This window comes from Zonotrichia albicollis, chromosome Z (genome assembly GCF_047830755.1).
Source record: "Zonotrichia albicollis isolate bZonAlb1 chromosome Z, bZonAlb1.hap1, whole genome shotgun sequence".
Lineage (NCBI taxonomy): Eukaryota > Metazoa > Chordata > Aves > Passeriformes > Passerellidae > Zonotrichia > Zonotrichia albicollis.
The window spans coordinates 1418665-1435147 of record NC_133860.1 but is presented as its reverse complement, the minus strand read 5'-3'; the positions used below and the strand labels follow the sequence as shown (position 1 = coordinate 1435147).

Below are 16483 nucleotides of genomic sequence, written 5' to 3'. Positions count from 1 at the left end.
GAATTCTTAATTATCCTTTGTAAGGGCAAAGCTAATTTCTAGAAGAATAGGTTTCTGTTTTGCTTTGTCTCTTATCCTTTTGAAATGCCACTTACGGATGTTTGTTTTCAATTACTCAACCCCAGGCAAATCTTGCGAGAGAACAGCTGCTTACAAACCTTGTTACAACACTTGAAGTCACACAGTTTGACAATAGTTAGTAACGCATGTGGGACCCTGTGGAATCTCTCTGCTCGAAATGCAAAGGATCAGGAGGCGCTGTGGGACATGGGAGCCGTGAGCATGCTGAAAAACCTGATTCACTCTAAACACAAAATGATAGCCATGGGTAGTGCTGCTGCTCTACGGAACCTCATGGCAAACAGGCCAGCAAAGTACAAAGATGCCAACATCATGTCTCCAGGATCAAGCCTCCCATCCCTCCATGTCAGAAAGCAAAAAGCACTAGAAGCAGAATTAGATGCTCAGCATTTATCAGAGACTTTTGACAACATTGATAACTTAAGCCCGAAAGCATCTCACCGCAATAAGCAGAGACATAAGCAAAATATATATAGTGAGTATGTGCTGGATGCCAGCCGCCACGACGACGGGGTGTGCAGGTCAGAGAGCTTTAATGCTGGCAATATGACTGTGCTTTCACCATATACCGTAAATACCACGGTATTGCCTGCCTCGTCCTCCTCCAGTAGAGGAAACACAGAAAATTCTCGGTCTGAGAAAGACAGGAGTGTTGAAAGGGATCGAACAGTAGGTTTAAATACCTATCATCAAGCTGCAGAGAGTACTGGGAGTTCCTCTAAGAGAATAGGAATGCAGATTTCTACTACTGCAGCTCAGATTGCCAAAGTTATGGAAGAAGTAACAAGCATGCACATTCCACAGGAAGACAGAAGTTCTGGTTCCACTTCTGAAATACACTGTTTGACAGAAGAGAGAAATGCCCAGAGGAGATCAGTCTCTGCCCATACTCACTCAAATACATACTTTCCAAAATCCGAGAACTCAAACAGGACATGTCCTGTGCCTTATACAAAAATGGAATACAAAAGAGCTTCAAATGATAGTTTAAATAGTGTCAGCAGCAGTGATGGCTATGGTAAAAGAGGCCAAATGAAACCTTCCATTGAGTCTTACTCCGAAGATGATGAAAGCAAATTCTGTAGTTATGGCCAGTATCCAGCTGACTTGGCACACAAGATTCATAGTGCAAATCACATGGATGACAATGATGGAGAATTAGACACTCCTATTAATTATAGTCTTAAATATTCAGATGAGCAGTTAAATTCTGGAAGGCAAAGTCCCTCCCAGAATGAAAGATGGGCAAGGCCTAAGCATACAATAGATGATGAAATGAAACAAAACGAGCAAAGACAGTCAAGGAACCAAAATGCAGCCTACCCTGTGTATACTGAAAGTGGAGAGGATAAACACATGAAATATCAGACACCTTTTGGACAGCAGGAGTGTGTTTCTTCCTTTAGATCAAGAGGATCCAGTGGCTCAGATCAGAACAGAGTAGGCCCAACTCTTGGAATGAATCAAAAAGTGAACCAGTCCTTGTGCCAGGTTGATGATTATGATGATGATAAGCCAACCAACTATAGTGAACGTTATTCTGAGGAGGAACAACATGAAGAGGAAGACAGACCAACTAATTACAGCATAAAGTACAATGAAGAGGAACATCATGTTGATCAGCCTATTGATTATAGTTTAAAATATTCAACAGAAGTTCCAGCACCTTCCCAGAAGCCATCTTTTACTTTTCCAAAGACTTCTTCAGTGCAACTCAATAAAACTGACCATATTGCCCCAAGCAGCGGGAGCACATCAGCCCCCTCAGCTGGTTCAAAGAGGCAGAACCAGCTTCACCCAAGCTCTGCACAGAGCAGAAGTGGTCATGCACAGAAGAACGCCTCGTGTAAGACTCCCTCTATTAATCAGGAAACTATACAAACTTACTGTGTGGAAGATACCCCAATATGTTTTTCAAGGTGTAGCTCTTTGTCATCCTTGTCATCAGCTGAAGATGAAATAGGACGTGATCAATCTGCACGTGGTACAGATGCCAATAACACAATGCAGATTGCAGAACTGAAGGAGAACAGTGGGGCTCTACCTACAGAAGGTGCAGCAAGTGAAATCACAGCAACAGCACAACACATCAGAACAAAATCCACTAGACTTCAGACTTCTAGCTTGTCTCCTTCTGATTCCTCTAGACATAAGGCTGTTGAATTTTCTTCAGGTGCCAAATCTCCCTCGAAGAGTGGTGCCCAAACTCCTAAAAGCCCACCAGAACATTATGTACAGGAAACACCACTCATGTTCAGCAGATGTACTTCTGTAAGTTCCCTGGATAGTTTTGAAAGCCGTTCAATTGCTAGTTCAGTTCAAAGTGAGCCTTGCAGTGGAATAGTAAGTGGTATTATAAGTCCCAGTGACCTTCCAGACAGCCCTGGACAAACAATGCCTCCAAGCAGAAGTAAAACACCACCGCCTGCTCAAGGAGTTCAAGTCAAAAGAGAGGTACCTAAAGGAAAAGCAACCACTACAGAGAAAAGAGAGCCTGGTCCTAGACAGGCAGCTGTAAATGCAGCTGTTCAAAGAGTTCAGGTACTGCCAGATGCTGATACACTATTACATTTTGCCACAGAAAGCACACCAGATGGGTTTTCTTGCTCTTCTAGCCTGAGTGCTCTGAGCCTTGATGAGCCATTTATACAGAAGGATGCAGAGTTAAGAATTATGCCTCCAGTTCATGAAAACGAGCATGGAAATGAAGCAGAACCTGAAGAGTCAGATGATACTAAGGATAACCAGGAGAAGAAACCAGAGAAGCCAGCTGAAGCAGAAAAAGACATTCTGGATGATTCTGATGATGATATTGAAATACTGGAAGCGTGTATTATTTCTGCAATGCCAACGAAGTCTTCACGTAAAGCCAAAAAGCCTTCTCAAGCGTCTGCTCCAAAAATACCTCCTCCTGTAGCCAGAAAGCCCAGCCAGTTGCCAGTTTACAAACTTTTGCCTTCACAAAGCAGACTGCAGTCACAAAAGCACGTGACTTTTACACCAGGAGATGATATGCCACGGGTATATTGTGTTGAGGGTACACCAATAAATTTTTCAACAGCTACATCTCTAAGTGACCTGACAATAGAATCCCCACCAAGTGAGCTGGCCAATGCAGACAATGTAGGTGTGGGAGCAGAGTCAGGGGAGTTTGAAAAGCGGGACACCATTCCTACAGAAGGCAGATGTACTGACGATTCTCAGAGAACAAAAAGCTCAGTTGTGACTCCCCTTGGTCTGGATGATGACAAAACAGAAGAGGGTGATATTCTGGCTGAGTGCATTAACTCAGCTATGCCAAAAGGAAAAAGTCACAAACCTTTCAGAGTGAAGAAGATAATGGATCAAATTCAACAAGCATCTTCATCTCCAAGTAATAAAAACCAGCCAGAAGGTGAGAAAAAGAAGCCATCATCACCAGTAAAGCCTGTTTCTCAAAACAATGAATACAGAGCACGTGTGCGAAAAAGCACGGAACCCAAAAGCAATGCTAGTAATGAAAGAGGCTATCCAGAGAACAGAGATGCAAAGAAACAGAACCTTAAAAACAATTCAAGAGAGATTCATGACAAATTGCCAAATAATGAAGAGCGTGCAAGAGGAAGCTTTGCATTTGATTCCCCTCATCATTATACGCCTATTGAGGGAACTCCTTACTGTTTTTCACGGAATGATTCCCTGAGTTCATTAGATTTTGATGATGATGACGTTGACCTTTCAAGGGAGAAGGCAGAATTAAGAAAAGGAAAAGAAGGAAAGGAAATTGAAAGTAAAGAGTGCTCTAATGCAGAACAGTCTTCAAATCAGCAGCCAAGTAACAGGACACAAGTTTGTCAAAAACACCCAACGGGCAGAAGCCAGACAAAAACTTTCTCTCAGTCAACTAAAGATATTCCAGACAGAGGAGCAGCTACAGATGAAAAAATGCAGAATTTTGCTATTGAAAACACACCTGTTTGTTTTTCTCGCAATTCATCTCTTAGCTCCCTCAGTGATATTGATCAAGAAAACAATAACAACAAAGAAGGGGAACCTCCAAAACGTCCTGAGGCATCCGAGCCACAGGTGGAATCCAACAGACCACAGACTTCTGGTTATGCACCTAAATCATTTCATGTTGAAGATACTCCTGTGTGCTTCTCTAGAAACAGCTCTCTGAGTTCTCTTAGCATTGACTCAGAAGATGATCTTCTGCAGGAATGCATTAGTTCTGCTATGCCTAAAAAGAAAAAGCCCTCAAGAATGAAGAGTGATGGTGAAAAAAATAATTCCAGAAACACAGGTGGTATACTAGCAGAAGATTTAACACTGGATTTAAGAGAGATACAGAGGCCAGATTCAGAACATGGTTTTTCACCTGATTCAGAAAACTTTGACTGGAAAGCTATACAAGAAGGTGCAAATTCTATAGTTAGTAGCTTGCATCAAGCTGCTGCTGCTGCATCACTGTCTAGACAAGCTTCATCAGACTCTGACTCTATCCTTTCATTAAAATCTGGTATTTCTCTAGGGTCACCATTTCATCTTACCCCAGACCAAGAAGAAAAACCTTTCACTAGTAATAAAGGTCCAAGAATTATTAAGCCAGGAGAGAAGAGTACACTGGAGTCTAAAAAAGTAGAATCAGAAAGTAGGGGAATCAAAGGAGGGAAGAAAGTGTATAAAAGTATGATCACAGGAAAAGCACGCTCTAATTCAGAAGTTTCAAGTTTGAAGCAACCACAACAGACAAGTGTGCCTTCAATTTCACGTGGTAGAACAATGATCCATATTCCAGGGGTTCGAAATAGTTCTTCAAGTACTAGTCCTGTTTCCAAAAAAGGACCTCCACTCAAAAACATGAACTCCAAGAGTCCCAGTGAAGGCCAAAGTTTGACTAGTTCTCCAAGAGGAGCCAAATCATCAGTGAAACCTGAGCCAGCTCCTGTGACTAGGCAGCCATCAGGGTTGAACCAGAGTGGATCAAGTAAAGGACCTTCTAGATCAGGATCTAGAGACTCCACTCCTTCTAGACCTCAACAGCAGCCATTAAGTAGGCCTCTGCAGTCTCCTGGACGAAGCTCCATTTCTCCAGGAAGAAATGGTATCAGTCCTCCCAACAAACTGTCACAGTTGCCAAGAACATCATCTCCTAGCACAGCTTCAACTAAATCCTCAAGTTCAGGTAGAATGTCATACACACCACCAGGCAGGCAGATGAGCCAGCAAAACCTTGCAAAGCAAACTGCCTTACCTAAGAGTACCAGTAGCATTCCACGAAGTGAATCTGCTTCAAAGGGGTTAAACCAAACTCTCAGTACTGGTGGATCAAACAAAAAGACTGACCTATCCAGAATGCCATCCACAAAGTCTAGTGGAAGTGAATCTGACAGATCTGAGAGACCTGTTCTCGTTCGTCAGTCAACTTTCATTAAAGAGGCTCCGAGCCCTACTCTGAGACGGAAATTAGAAGAGTCAGCTTCATTTGAATCTCTGTCGCCTTCCAGGCCAGATTCTCCCACAAGGTCCCAACTACAGACCCCAGTTTTAAGTCCTTCTCTTCCTGATATGTCTTTATCCACTCATTCACCTGCCCAGAGTAGTGGTTGGCGAAAATTAGCCCCTAATCAGAGCCCTACTATAGAATATGATGGGAGACCAGCAAAGCGTCATGACATAGCTCGTTCCCATTCTGAGAGTCCATCCAGGCTGCTGATCAACAGATCAGGAACGTGGAAGCGCGAGCACAGTAAGCATTCCTCATCACTTCCTCGTGTAAGCACTTGGCGGAGAACTGGAAGTTCCTCCTCAATTCTGTCAGCTTCTTCAGAATCCAGTGAAAAGGCAAAAAGTGAAGATGAAAAGCAGCATGGAGGTTCTCTCCCTGGACACAAGCAAAGTAAAGAAAGCCAAGCACCAGCAAAAGGTACTTGGAGAAAAATTAAAGAAAATGAAATTCCTCAGATAATGAATGATCCTCAGCATTCTTCTTCAGGTGCCGCAAATGGCTCTGATTCCAAAACCCTCATCTATCAGATGGCTCCAGCTGTCTCTAAGACAGAGGATGTGTGGGTGAGGATAGAGGACTGCCCAATTAACAACCCTCGATCTGGAAGGTCCCCAACTGGAAATACTCCCCCTGTTATTGACAGTATTTCAGAAAAAGGGGGTATGAATGGTAAAGATCCTAAAGAGATTCAAGAGAAGCAAACCCCAGGGAATGGAGGTGGTCTTGTTCGTACCGTTGGCTTAGAAAACCGTCTGAACTCTTTCTTTCAGATAGACAGTCCAGACAAGAAAGGCACTGAAACAAAGCCTCTGCAGAATAATCCCGTTCCTGCACCAGAAATTAACGAAAGTACTGTTAGCGAGCGTACTCCATTCAGTTCCAGTAGCTCAAGCAAGCACAGCTCCCCCATCGGTGCTGTGGCAGCAAGGGTGACTCCTTTCAACTACAACCCAAGCCGCAGGAAGAGCAGCGTGGACAATAGCTCTGCTCGGCCCTCACAGATACCAACCCCGGTGAATAACAGCACCAAGAAACGTGACACCAAGTCTGAAAACACTGACTCCAGTGGAACACAAAGCCCTAAACGTCACTCTGGCTCTTACCTGGTAACTTCTGTTTAAGTGCAACAAAAAAAAAAAAACCTGATGTATTATATACAGCAGCTACTTAGAAACTTTGTTTCAAATGAAACAAAAAAAAATGGGGATTGATTTTTTTGTTTGTTTGTTTGTTTGTTTTGTTTTTATTTGTTGTAAATAGCTTTGATTCCTGTTAGATGGTCCTTGTTCTGGAAGCCATATTTGATAGTATACTTTGTCTCCACTGGTGATATTTTGCAGGAATACCTGATTGACAGTTTGGAATAAAATTGCTAAAGCAAGTGTATTTGTACAGTATGTTTAACATGTATTCCCATGTTTAACATGCATCTCATCCCATTATCCTTTGAATATTGCTTGTCATTGAAATCATAGAATAGCACAATAGAAACGATGCAGTCATATTGCTTTACCAATAATTTCTAGATTACAGACCAACTAAACTACATCAGGGAAGAATTGGTATTATTTATGCAAAAAAAAATATACTCATGTTTAGTATTTGTGATTTCATCTAACCCAATAATTAATCATGTGGCTGTGAAATTCACAGTAATATGGTTTCCGCTGAACAAGCTTTCCTAGCCTGCTTTTCTGCATGAATGGAACTGATGGTTCATTTTATGAAGTAATGATTAACATTTCTGTGGTCACATAATGTGCATAGATAGTTATGGTGTAACAATTTACACTTTCTTTGTGCTCTGAAAAAGAAAAAAAAAACCAACAAAAAACAACTGTGTAACTGTAAAACCTTGAACAAAATCATTTTACCTGAATTAGATTTTATCTTAAAGTAGGTAGAATTTTTTTGCTATGCTGTAACTTGTTGTATATTCTGGTATTTGAGGTGAGATGGCTGCTCTTTTATTAATGAGACGTGGGTGATGTCTCAACAGAGACTAAAATGAACATTTCAGAATAAATTATTACTATATGTAAGTTGTGTGTGTTACTTCTGCATTACATAAAAATACAGGATTTTACTTTGAGATGTCACCATATAATGTGGTTGTATGCACTTAACACTTAAGGCCTGATTTGGGATAATCCTGCACCTCCAATATCTGTTCTTCCTTATCACTGGCAAATGGCTGTTGTAAAATGCTTTTAACATTTGCAGGATCAGGCCCTAGGTCTTCTGTAATATATTTGTAATTGAAACAGTTTCACACATCTCAGGTGCATAACAAGGCTAAAGGCAGGGTATTTCCAGTAGCCACGCAGTATAATTGTTCTCACGACTGCAAGCCTGAAACAATATTGTATCTATACAAATAATATTTGTAAAACAAAACATTTTTGATTGGGGATATAATGTAGAATGTGAAATAATGACTATAAGATGAAATTTTGCTTCTATTTGCGCTCTATGGGTTTGGGTTTTTTTAATTTATTTTTTAAAAAAATTATGAAGGGAAAAATATCACACGAATCCCATGGCAGCAAGAAATTTGTTACCATAGTAGAAAAATAATTTTATGCAAAACATGACATTTGCTGCCTCGAGCCTTTTTGATGCAAATATAGACTGTGCTAGAACAATGCTGAAAAAAAAATAGATTTCTGCTTTAAAAATATAAATATAGTCTGAATTTAGATGAGGATTACTTCAAAGTAGTAACATGAGAGAACAGAACATTAACCATTCTGTGCATGTTTAAACAAACCATGAAATGAAATGGTGTATCAGTTTCGTTGTATCTTGACTGGATTGTCTAAAGGTAGCTTTCTAAATAACTGATATGTCAGAATGCCCTGATTTCAGGAAGCCCTGAAATAGAGCAATTTACCTTTATGGTAGCTTTAACACAGTTGCAGTGTGTATCACTTCTGTGGCTTTTGTACTTCTGATACTGAAATGAATCAATTGAATCCATTATAAATCATGCACTGTTTTAGGAACACAATCAAGACACTATCAGCAGACAGAAGTCAATTTATATAGAAGCCAGTACCAAAAACACCTATTTGGCAGAAGTGGTATCTTTCTTACTTGCTCTTTTGTTCTTTGCTTCCTGTCAGATTTTCTTAGAGACATGCCATGTTCCTGTATCCTCTCGTGAACCTGTTAAGAAGCAGCACTCCTCATGTTAGCATTTGAAATATTTTGCATACAAGCATCTTCATTAAACTTCTAATAAAAATGAATATTTAGTGTCCTTTTAAAGATGAGATAGAAACAGATTATGTCATGTGTTTAAAGTCAGGACTTCCTGCTGGAGTAGAATACGGAACTCCATCCTTGAGTTTTAAATGAAAGACCACTTTTGTTCTACATGTTTTGATTTTTTTTCTTTTTTATAATTATTTTGTGCTGGGCTTTTAACAACTAATACAAAAATATACTACATAATCCAGAATAGTTGTTTAATACTGGCATTACATATTTGTCCTGTCAATTAAAGAATTAAAGGTGAACTCAGTCTCAGAAAAGAAATTCTGGTTTCAGTTCTGTTACTGAAAACTACTGAAATCAGTTTTTTAATCAGAAGAACGTGAACTATAAATAACTGTATGAGTATCAAACACCAGAATGTCTTTGAAAATTATAGTGGCTTCTTGATATAGACTTGGGGATACTTCATGATCATTATAATTGGAAAGTTTCTCTTAGTATCCACTTAAGTAAACCTATATTTGTAGCAAAGACAAGCTAGAGAAACTTTCCAACTATAAGGGTAGTGATACACTAAAATATGCTTCCCATGGGAGTTGTTAAATTTCCATTATAGAAGTTTTAAGAAGAGGTTTATGAAACATCTCATAGGGATGGACTGTAGTATATTTCATATTGCCTGTGTGCAGAGATGGGTGATCTTTTAAAATCTCTTCCAGATCTACATTTCTCTGATTCTTTATCTAAAATACTTAGTATCCACTAAGAGCCTTTCAGAATATTTAAAGACATCCATGATGTTTGATTTATGATGGGGATATAAAGTTATATTCTTTAAGCTCAACTAAAAAACAGATCCCAGAAATATAAAATCAAAGATACAAAAAATGGTTGCAATAAGTATATTTGGTCTTGGATTTTGTTAATGATGTCAGAATCACAATAGTCAGATTTGATTTATGCTGCTAAAGATAACCTCTCGTTCCTTGGTTTTATTTGTATGAAGTTGCCACAGCAGGTAAGAGGACATTATTTATGTCAAGGCAAAACAAAGAATAGCAAGGAGCTAAGGAAACCAAGACTCAATTTACTGTTCTGGGATGCACTGCCTTTCTTTCTACCAATTTTGGTAGAATTTTTAGTGACTTATGCTCAGACCTTTATTTGTCCTTGAATTAGCTTATCGTATCTAGTGCATACCAAACTTATACTTCAAAATCAGTTTATACTGAAAAATAACTCATAAAGCTCATTTCAGACTGTCTTCTAGCTTTGTCCTCTTGGTGTGAAAAGCAGAGATCTGACCTCCCCATAATTTGTAATTAGTTCATTTTTTAAAATGTACTTCCATTTTAGTTTTTTGCAGTGTGTCACAGTTAAGGTTACTGCTCAATTTCTGTGTAAGCTCTTCTGACTAAATATTGCAGTCTTTAAAGGGGAATTAATCTATTTCTATTTTTCACATGCAGTTCTCTATTGAGAGTATTTTCTCCTGAAAGATTAAAGATAATACAGCTCTGTCAGATATGACAGCTTAAAAATTGAAAGCCTTGCCATGGTTTCCGGATGAGACTGGAGTATTATTTCAAGTAGGATTTGGCTGCAGAATACAAGCATAGTTTATGCAATAAATGTCAGTAAGCTGCAGTATTCTTCAACATAGACAAATACCTTTGATGGCTTTGGGACGTTAGCTGCACTGTCTTTGGTAAAGGAGGAGGGAGATAAAAGGGACAGTTTCAGAGTGAGTCATGTTGTCTTAGGGATGTACTTTCCTTTTTTCCTCAGTAAATTACATAAGCTGTACCAGAAAGAGAACAGCTTATGCACAAATTAATGAGGTATTATTTTGAAGTATACTAGTAGACCACAAAACTGCATAACCCTTGTCTGATAATCTGAAAACTGAATTATTTGATGTCTACTTTGGAGTACTTCATAGCTGTCCATCCCCTTGATCCCCTTAACAGAAGTTGATATTACCAGCAAAGATAACTGTGTTAGCTTCCGCTTTCTTCTTAAGGATAACAATCCATACTATTTCTAGAACTGAAGAAATGGCATGTGCTGTTCAAAGAAGTTTTCTTCTGCATTCCATGCTTCTGGCTATGAATCCTGGCTCCTACATGACCATTCACTTGCTCACCTCTTACCTTCTTCCCTGATGGGGTTAGTAGAATTAGTGCTGCTTGGAAATGCTGAATTTGCTCAGTGCATAGTTGGACAAGAGCCACCTGAGCCAGCAAAAAAGTAAATAAAACAGCTAGGGCTGATTGAAAGAGGTTGGGATTGTTTACTTTATAGGAGGTCATTGGATTGAGCCATTATAGGCAATTTTAAGCCTATGTGCCAAGTTTCAGACCTTCACCCATTTTGACACAACAAAAGCAAATTGAAGTTGGGTTTTTTTTGGGTTATTTTGGTTTGGGTTTTTTGGAGTTTTTTTAACTGAATTTTTGCCTAATGGCCTCTAGTGCTTTGCATTTAAGTACCTTATATTCGGGTAAATCCTCAATCCTGAAATTCTGACAACTTAACTTCAGAAGTATTACATCAGTATATGGACGTGGAAAAATTCATTTCTTCATCAAAATTCCCCCCCCTCCTTAAAAAAAAAAGTCTACCACTTGTAAACTTCTGGGAGACTTGGTTTAGATTTGCAATATTAAATTCCATGCAGTAAATCAGTAATCTTTCCAGTGAAGAGATTTATTGCTTTCCCAGAAGAGGCTTGAAGAGAGAGATAACATCTCCCGTTCTTAATGAGGTCAGTATTGTAGGGATGACCTGGAAAATGTTTAGGTGGACTCTTCATACAAGGAAGTTGTACAGTTACTGCAGTTACTAGATGCCTCCCAAATGTTTGTCCCATCTAGCTTTCATGAAATAGTACAAACAGCCATAGGAGCATCACTAAAAATCACGTATGGACTTCCACCTAAATATAACTTCCTACATCTACTGTAATGCCTTGCGAAGTTAGATCCACCTGTGCGACAGCTTTGTTCTTGATGAGATGTGTGATTTGGATGAAGCTGTGAATCAGAAGTGAAGTGTCAGTTAATGTAAAGCATGACTTTCTCCACATGTTTAAAACTCTGAGGACCTTTTCGATACCAAATTACCCTAGAGTATTCACTCTCTGGTTCCACAGCCATCTCCTTTGCACTTTGACATTTAACCAGAAGAGATGCCCGCTTTTATTTTCATTTCAGATCACATGTAGAAATAAGATTCCTGCATCATAGTTTCCTATATGCAGAATAACAGTTTGTATCTGTAACTGTGTTTATAGAGAATGTTACGTAGCTAAGATTGAGTTTTAAGTCAGAATGGTAAGTTAACTGCTTACGTGTGTTGTGTTTGGTTACATATTGGAAGTGCAAGGGAATGTGGTGTGGTGCTTTAAGAGTTCACAACATAATTAATGCAGGTGTCAATTAACTTGTGATGCCAAGATGAATTTTCTGCTGTGAAGTTTCAGTTTACCAGATATGCTGTGTACTTACTCTAAGATTGGGGAACACCTCCCTAGTAGTTTTGCAAATTACCTTTCTTAGGAAATTTCCACACAGTTACAGGCTTATGTATTAGTGAATTTCTGCCACTTCAAGACTTAAAGAAATTATTCTAATTTTGCTGTTTGTGAAAATATCCTTTGCTTGAGTGGCTGTAGAATTGCAATTAGAATGTCAGGAAGGTGTAGAGGGAGCTAGTTCCCTCAGTAAAATGCACTTCTGTCCAGAGCTCAAGCCATACATACAAACACAGTATACCTAATGCCATCCTTTCTGGTAGGTTCTAACATGAATAAAGCTTGTGCTGGTTCTCTGCAAGTAAACTGTCATCCTGTGAGATCAGATGAATTTGCCCACCTGTAAGTGTTGTTTCTCTTGAACAAACTTGGCCCACAATTATCTTTCCTTCAATTTTGTTGTTTGCTTCTGCCTGAAATGCATTACTGTTTATATCCTAACTCTGTAATTAATTCTTTCTTCAATTATTCTAATGTATTTTGTTTCACAGTACACTTATTCTGAATTTAGTCTTGCTATGCATAATTTATTTATTACTTGCAGTGTTACATAAAATTTCCTCCTGATTGCACCTTGTCAGAGTGGAATTGTGTTCTTGGCTACTACTGAAAGTTAGGTGTCTGTCCACTGTGTTGGAAATATGATTTCATTTTAAAAGGAATTCGTTGTTTGAGACACTTCAATAATTCAGTATATCAGAACAAATGCTCTAAAAAACCCCCATGCATTTTCATTTTAGAGATACCTGCATTTCAGATAAATAAGTGGAAAAAAGAACTTGAAAACCTGGATCACCTGTAGAGTTCTTTGTTCTCTTCCATGTTTCACCTTAGAAGGAAATGCACAAAACAAAATCTAGTTCTGACACAATATAATTCCATAATCCGTCTATTACTTACCAAAGTTTCACAAGGCTTGTTTCATTATGACTCATAAGCATGGCAGAGACTCACTACAAGTCTTTTTTTACTGTAAAGAACGAATTCTTTAGTCCCTGATTAGACTGTTAAGGGACCTAAGTTGATTAATTCCCACCACACATACACATATGTATTAATATTAGCATACATATTTTACACTCTCCTATTCACTTTAGACTTTCACAAAAGAGCATTGCTGATTACTAAGATCCCTTGTTTTCTAATAGTTGTACCACTTTTTCATATTGAGTTGTAATTTCAGGACTGATTTTCAAGTTGTTCTAGGAAAAAAAAAAGCATTTAAGTCTTTGTTTACATGCAGAAAAATTGCTTTGCCAGAAATTTAAATGTTTTATTAAAAATAAGATTTTTAAAAGCATTATAATTATCACCTGCAATTTAAAATCAGTAGGGATCATGAAAACAAGGAGACTTTGAGTGATGATTATATTAAATACAAATGAAGGTAGGCTATGCCAAATTCTGCCCTGTTTTCTCTAAGTCCCCTATGCAAAAATCACATTGGTAGCAGGGAAGGACTTGTGCATCTTACCTGACTATTGCTAAGGTCTTGGATGGCACACATTCACACTGCAATTAACTGGAAGAACACACAAACAGATGTAAAAGTTAAGCCATAAAATGAGTTATAAGAAAACTCCCAATTTTTATTATTTTGGTAGTAGTATTTTGTTATTCCATTGGATGATGAAAAGGAATTGGCATCCTTTTTTTCCTACTACACTGAGCAGCTGAACAGCTGTGATGCAGTATTTGACACTCCTAAGTGTTTTATGTGGCATTGTTTAACCACAGTTGGCAATCAAACACTAACCCAGCCTGTGGGATGGGGGAGACAATCAGACGAGTAAAAATGAGAAAACTGTAGATTCAGATAAAGACAGTTGAATAAACAGAAAAGGAAGAAAATTACGATGATGATGATGATGATAATAACAACAACAACAACAGAGAATCTTCAAAACAAGTGAGTCACAATACAGTTGCTTACCACTTCCTGACTGATTCCTAGGCAATCCTGAGCATGGGCCTCCAGCCCACTTTCTCCACAGGTATATCCTCAGCATGATGCCATAAGGTCTGGAACTATCATTTTGGTTCGTTTATGTGTCCCCCCTCAAATTCTTGTGCCACTCAGCTATCTTCCTGGCAAGGCATGAGAAACTTACTCTAGCAACAAAAACATCAGTGCATTTTCAACATTCTCATACTAAATTCAAAACACAGTACTATACTACTTACTAGAAAGGAAATTAACTATCCCAGCCAAAACCAGAACATAAATCATTTGGACTTGTTAGAAGCAAAAATCTAGCTCAAGTGAAAGCTAGGAATTCAGAGCAAATCCTGTATTACTGTATCACACACAGATGACTGATGGTTTCTTTTGATCTTGGAAGCTGGCTGTACACAGCTGTGAATTTACACAGCTATCAGCTGCTTTACAAAGCTAAAACAGAAAGATAAAGAATGGGTGTAAAACTGAGCTCCATACTTAAGAAATACAGTCTTCGCAATCAGAAGGAATGAGAGATTGGTAGAAATCCATGGTTTTCCACTTTGCCAGTTTCATTGTGGCCAGCTAATAGGGATTTGGACAGAATTTTGACGTTGTGGTGCCCAGCATTATCCTCGGGGTCTCAGTGAAACACTGTATATACTGTTTGCTGTACATTAATTCATGCAAGTCAATTTTGGGTCTAGGTGACATAATCCAAAAGACTTTTAGGTCCAAACACCATACAAGTAAGGCTGTTGTTTCAAGGCCACTTTTCAGCTGCTCTTGGTGCTGCAGCTCTTTCACAGATTGAAACATTTAAGCCTCAAGTGGCATTAGGACATCCAACACTCCTTAAACAAGCTATTGACATTTATAGTCCTCTGCCACTGAGATGAACAGAAGTGGTGCTTCTGCTGATTCATAAAGAATGTTTGGTGTTGGTGTTCTCTGTATGAGCATGAGGTAGTGCCTCTGTCTTCTGATAACACTTCTGCAGCAGACAGGATTCTGGATCATTAAAATCGAAAGGCAGTCTATGGATTTAAAATCACAGAATCACAGAATGGCTTAAGTAGGAAAGGGACCTTAGAAATCATCCAGTTCTGGGTTGAAACTCTGCCATGCATAAGGACACCTCTTGCTTTGGGAAAATGGTGCATACAGTCTTGTAAAAGTAGCAAATAGTGATTAATTCTGCATGTTGAAGTCTCATGGTAAGTAAATACCAGCAAAATGAAACTAAATGAAATAATTTTCTGTCTATGCTCTTGAAAATTTACTGTTGGACAGACCTGCCTGTTACTTCCAACTTGAGTCATAATTCTTGAAGCATTTTTCACTATTAAAGTTTTGTGGGTTTTTTCCCAGCCCTTATATTTTACTTAAAAATATCATTCTGGAATTCTCATTTAGAAAACTCTGAAGCAAATCCTCCCCATGTTGCTCCCTTCCCTTCAGTGACCGTTGAACAAATCAACATTTCCCTCTGCATCCCTGTTCTGTGTTTTATCTGCAGTCCACTACAGAGATGTTCCACCAATCTAGGTGAAAATCTGCCTTCTCCTGAATAACTTCACTAGTCCTATTATTATACAGGTATTTTTAGCATGTTTAGACTATGGAGGGAAGCCTCAAGTGAGAAGAAACTGAACATGGATGCAATGTCTGAATAAGAAGGTGTATGTGACACTTCCAGTAAAACACTGTGTCACCTCAAATCATCTCCATTTTCTTGGGCTCCCACTTCCAGTCAGGGCATTTGCATTTACCCCAGGTGAATTGCAGCAATCTATCACAACCACATTGAATTGCTGCTTCATATTTGTAAAGGGCTCTTGTTGCTGGGTTGTTTTGGGTTTTTTTGAAGGGTTTTCTTTGAGGTTTGAGGGGTTTTTTTCCTTTGGTTTTTGTTGGGGATTTTTTTTTTGTTATTTTTCCTCCTCAAAAGCCATCAACAGAATCTCAGTCAGGACACCTGACTTGCTGGTGACAGTGTACACAGAGGCAGAATTCTCTGCTTTAGGGTTTTATAGTGTAATTTTCATTCCCTGCCCCTTCCCTTCCACTGCAGTGGCAACAGACACAGGAATAACCTCAGTAAGTTATACACAGCTTTCCAAGACCAGTATCCCTCCTACTGCTCTCCAAAGGCATTATCTACAGTCTTGCTGTTTTGCTGCAGATGTGTACAAGTCCTATCCTCACCAGCAATTGTCCC

The 16483-nt window shown here is 38.9% G+C and overlaps 1 protein-coding gene across 6 annotated transcripts in view; it reads left to right on the top strand.

Moving 5' to 3' along the window:
• Positions 1–12895, top strand: part of APC (APC regulator of WNT signaling pathway) — a 94929-nt gene extending 82034 nt beyond the window's left edge. For all 6 annotated transcript variants that reach the window (XM_026797723.2, XM_014272392.3, XM_014272393.3 and 3 more), the window contains one exon: positions 126–12895. In XM_026797723.2, coding sequence (XP_026653524.2) covers positions 126–6690 — 6565 coding nt within the window. In that variant the 3' untranslated portion in view covers positions 6691–12895. The remainder of the gene's footprint in view (positions 1–125) is intronic.
• Positions 12896–16483: the final 3588 nt, after the last annotated feature.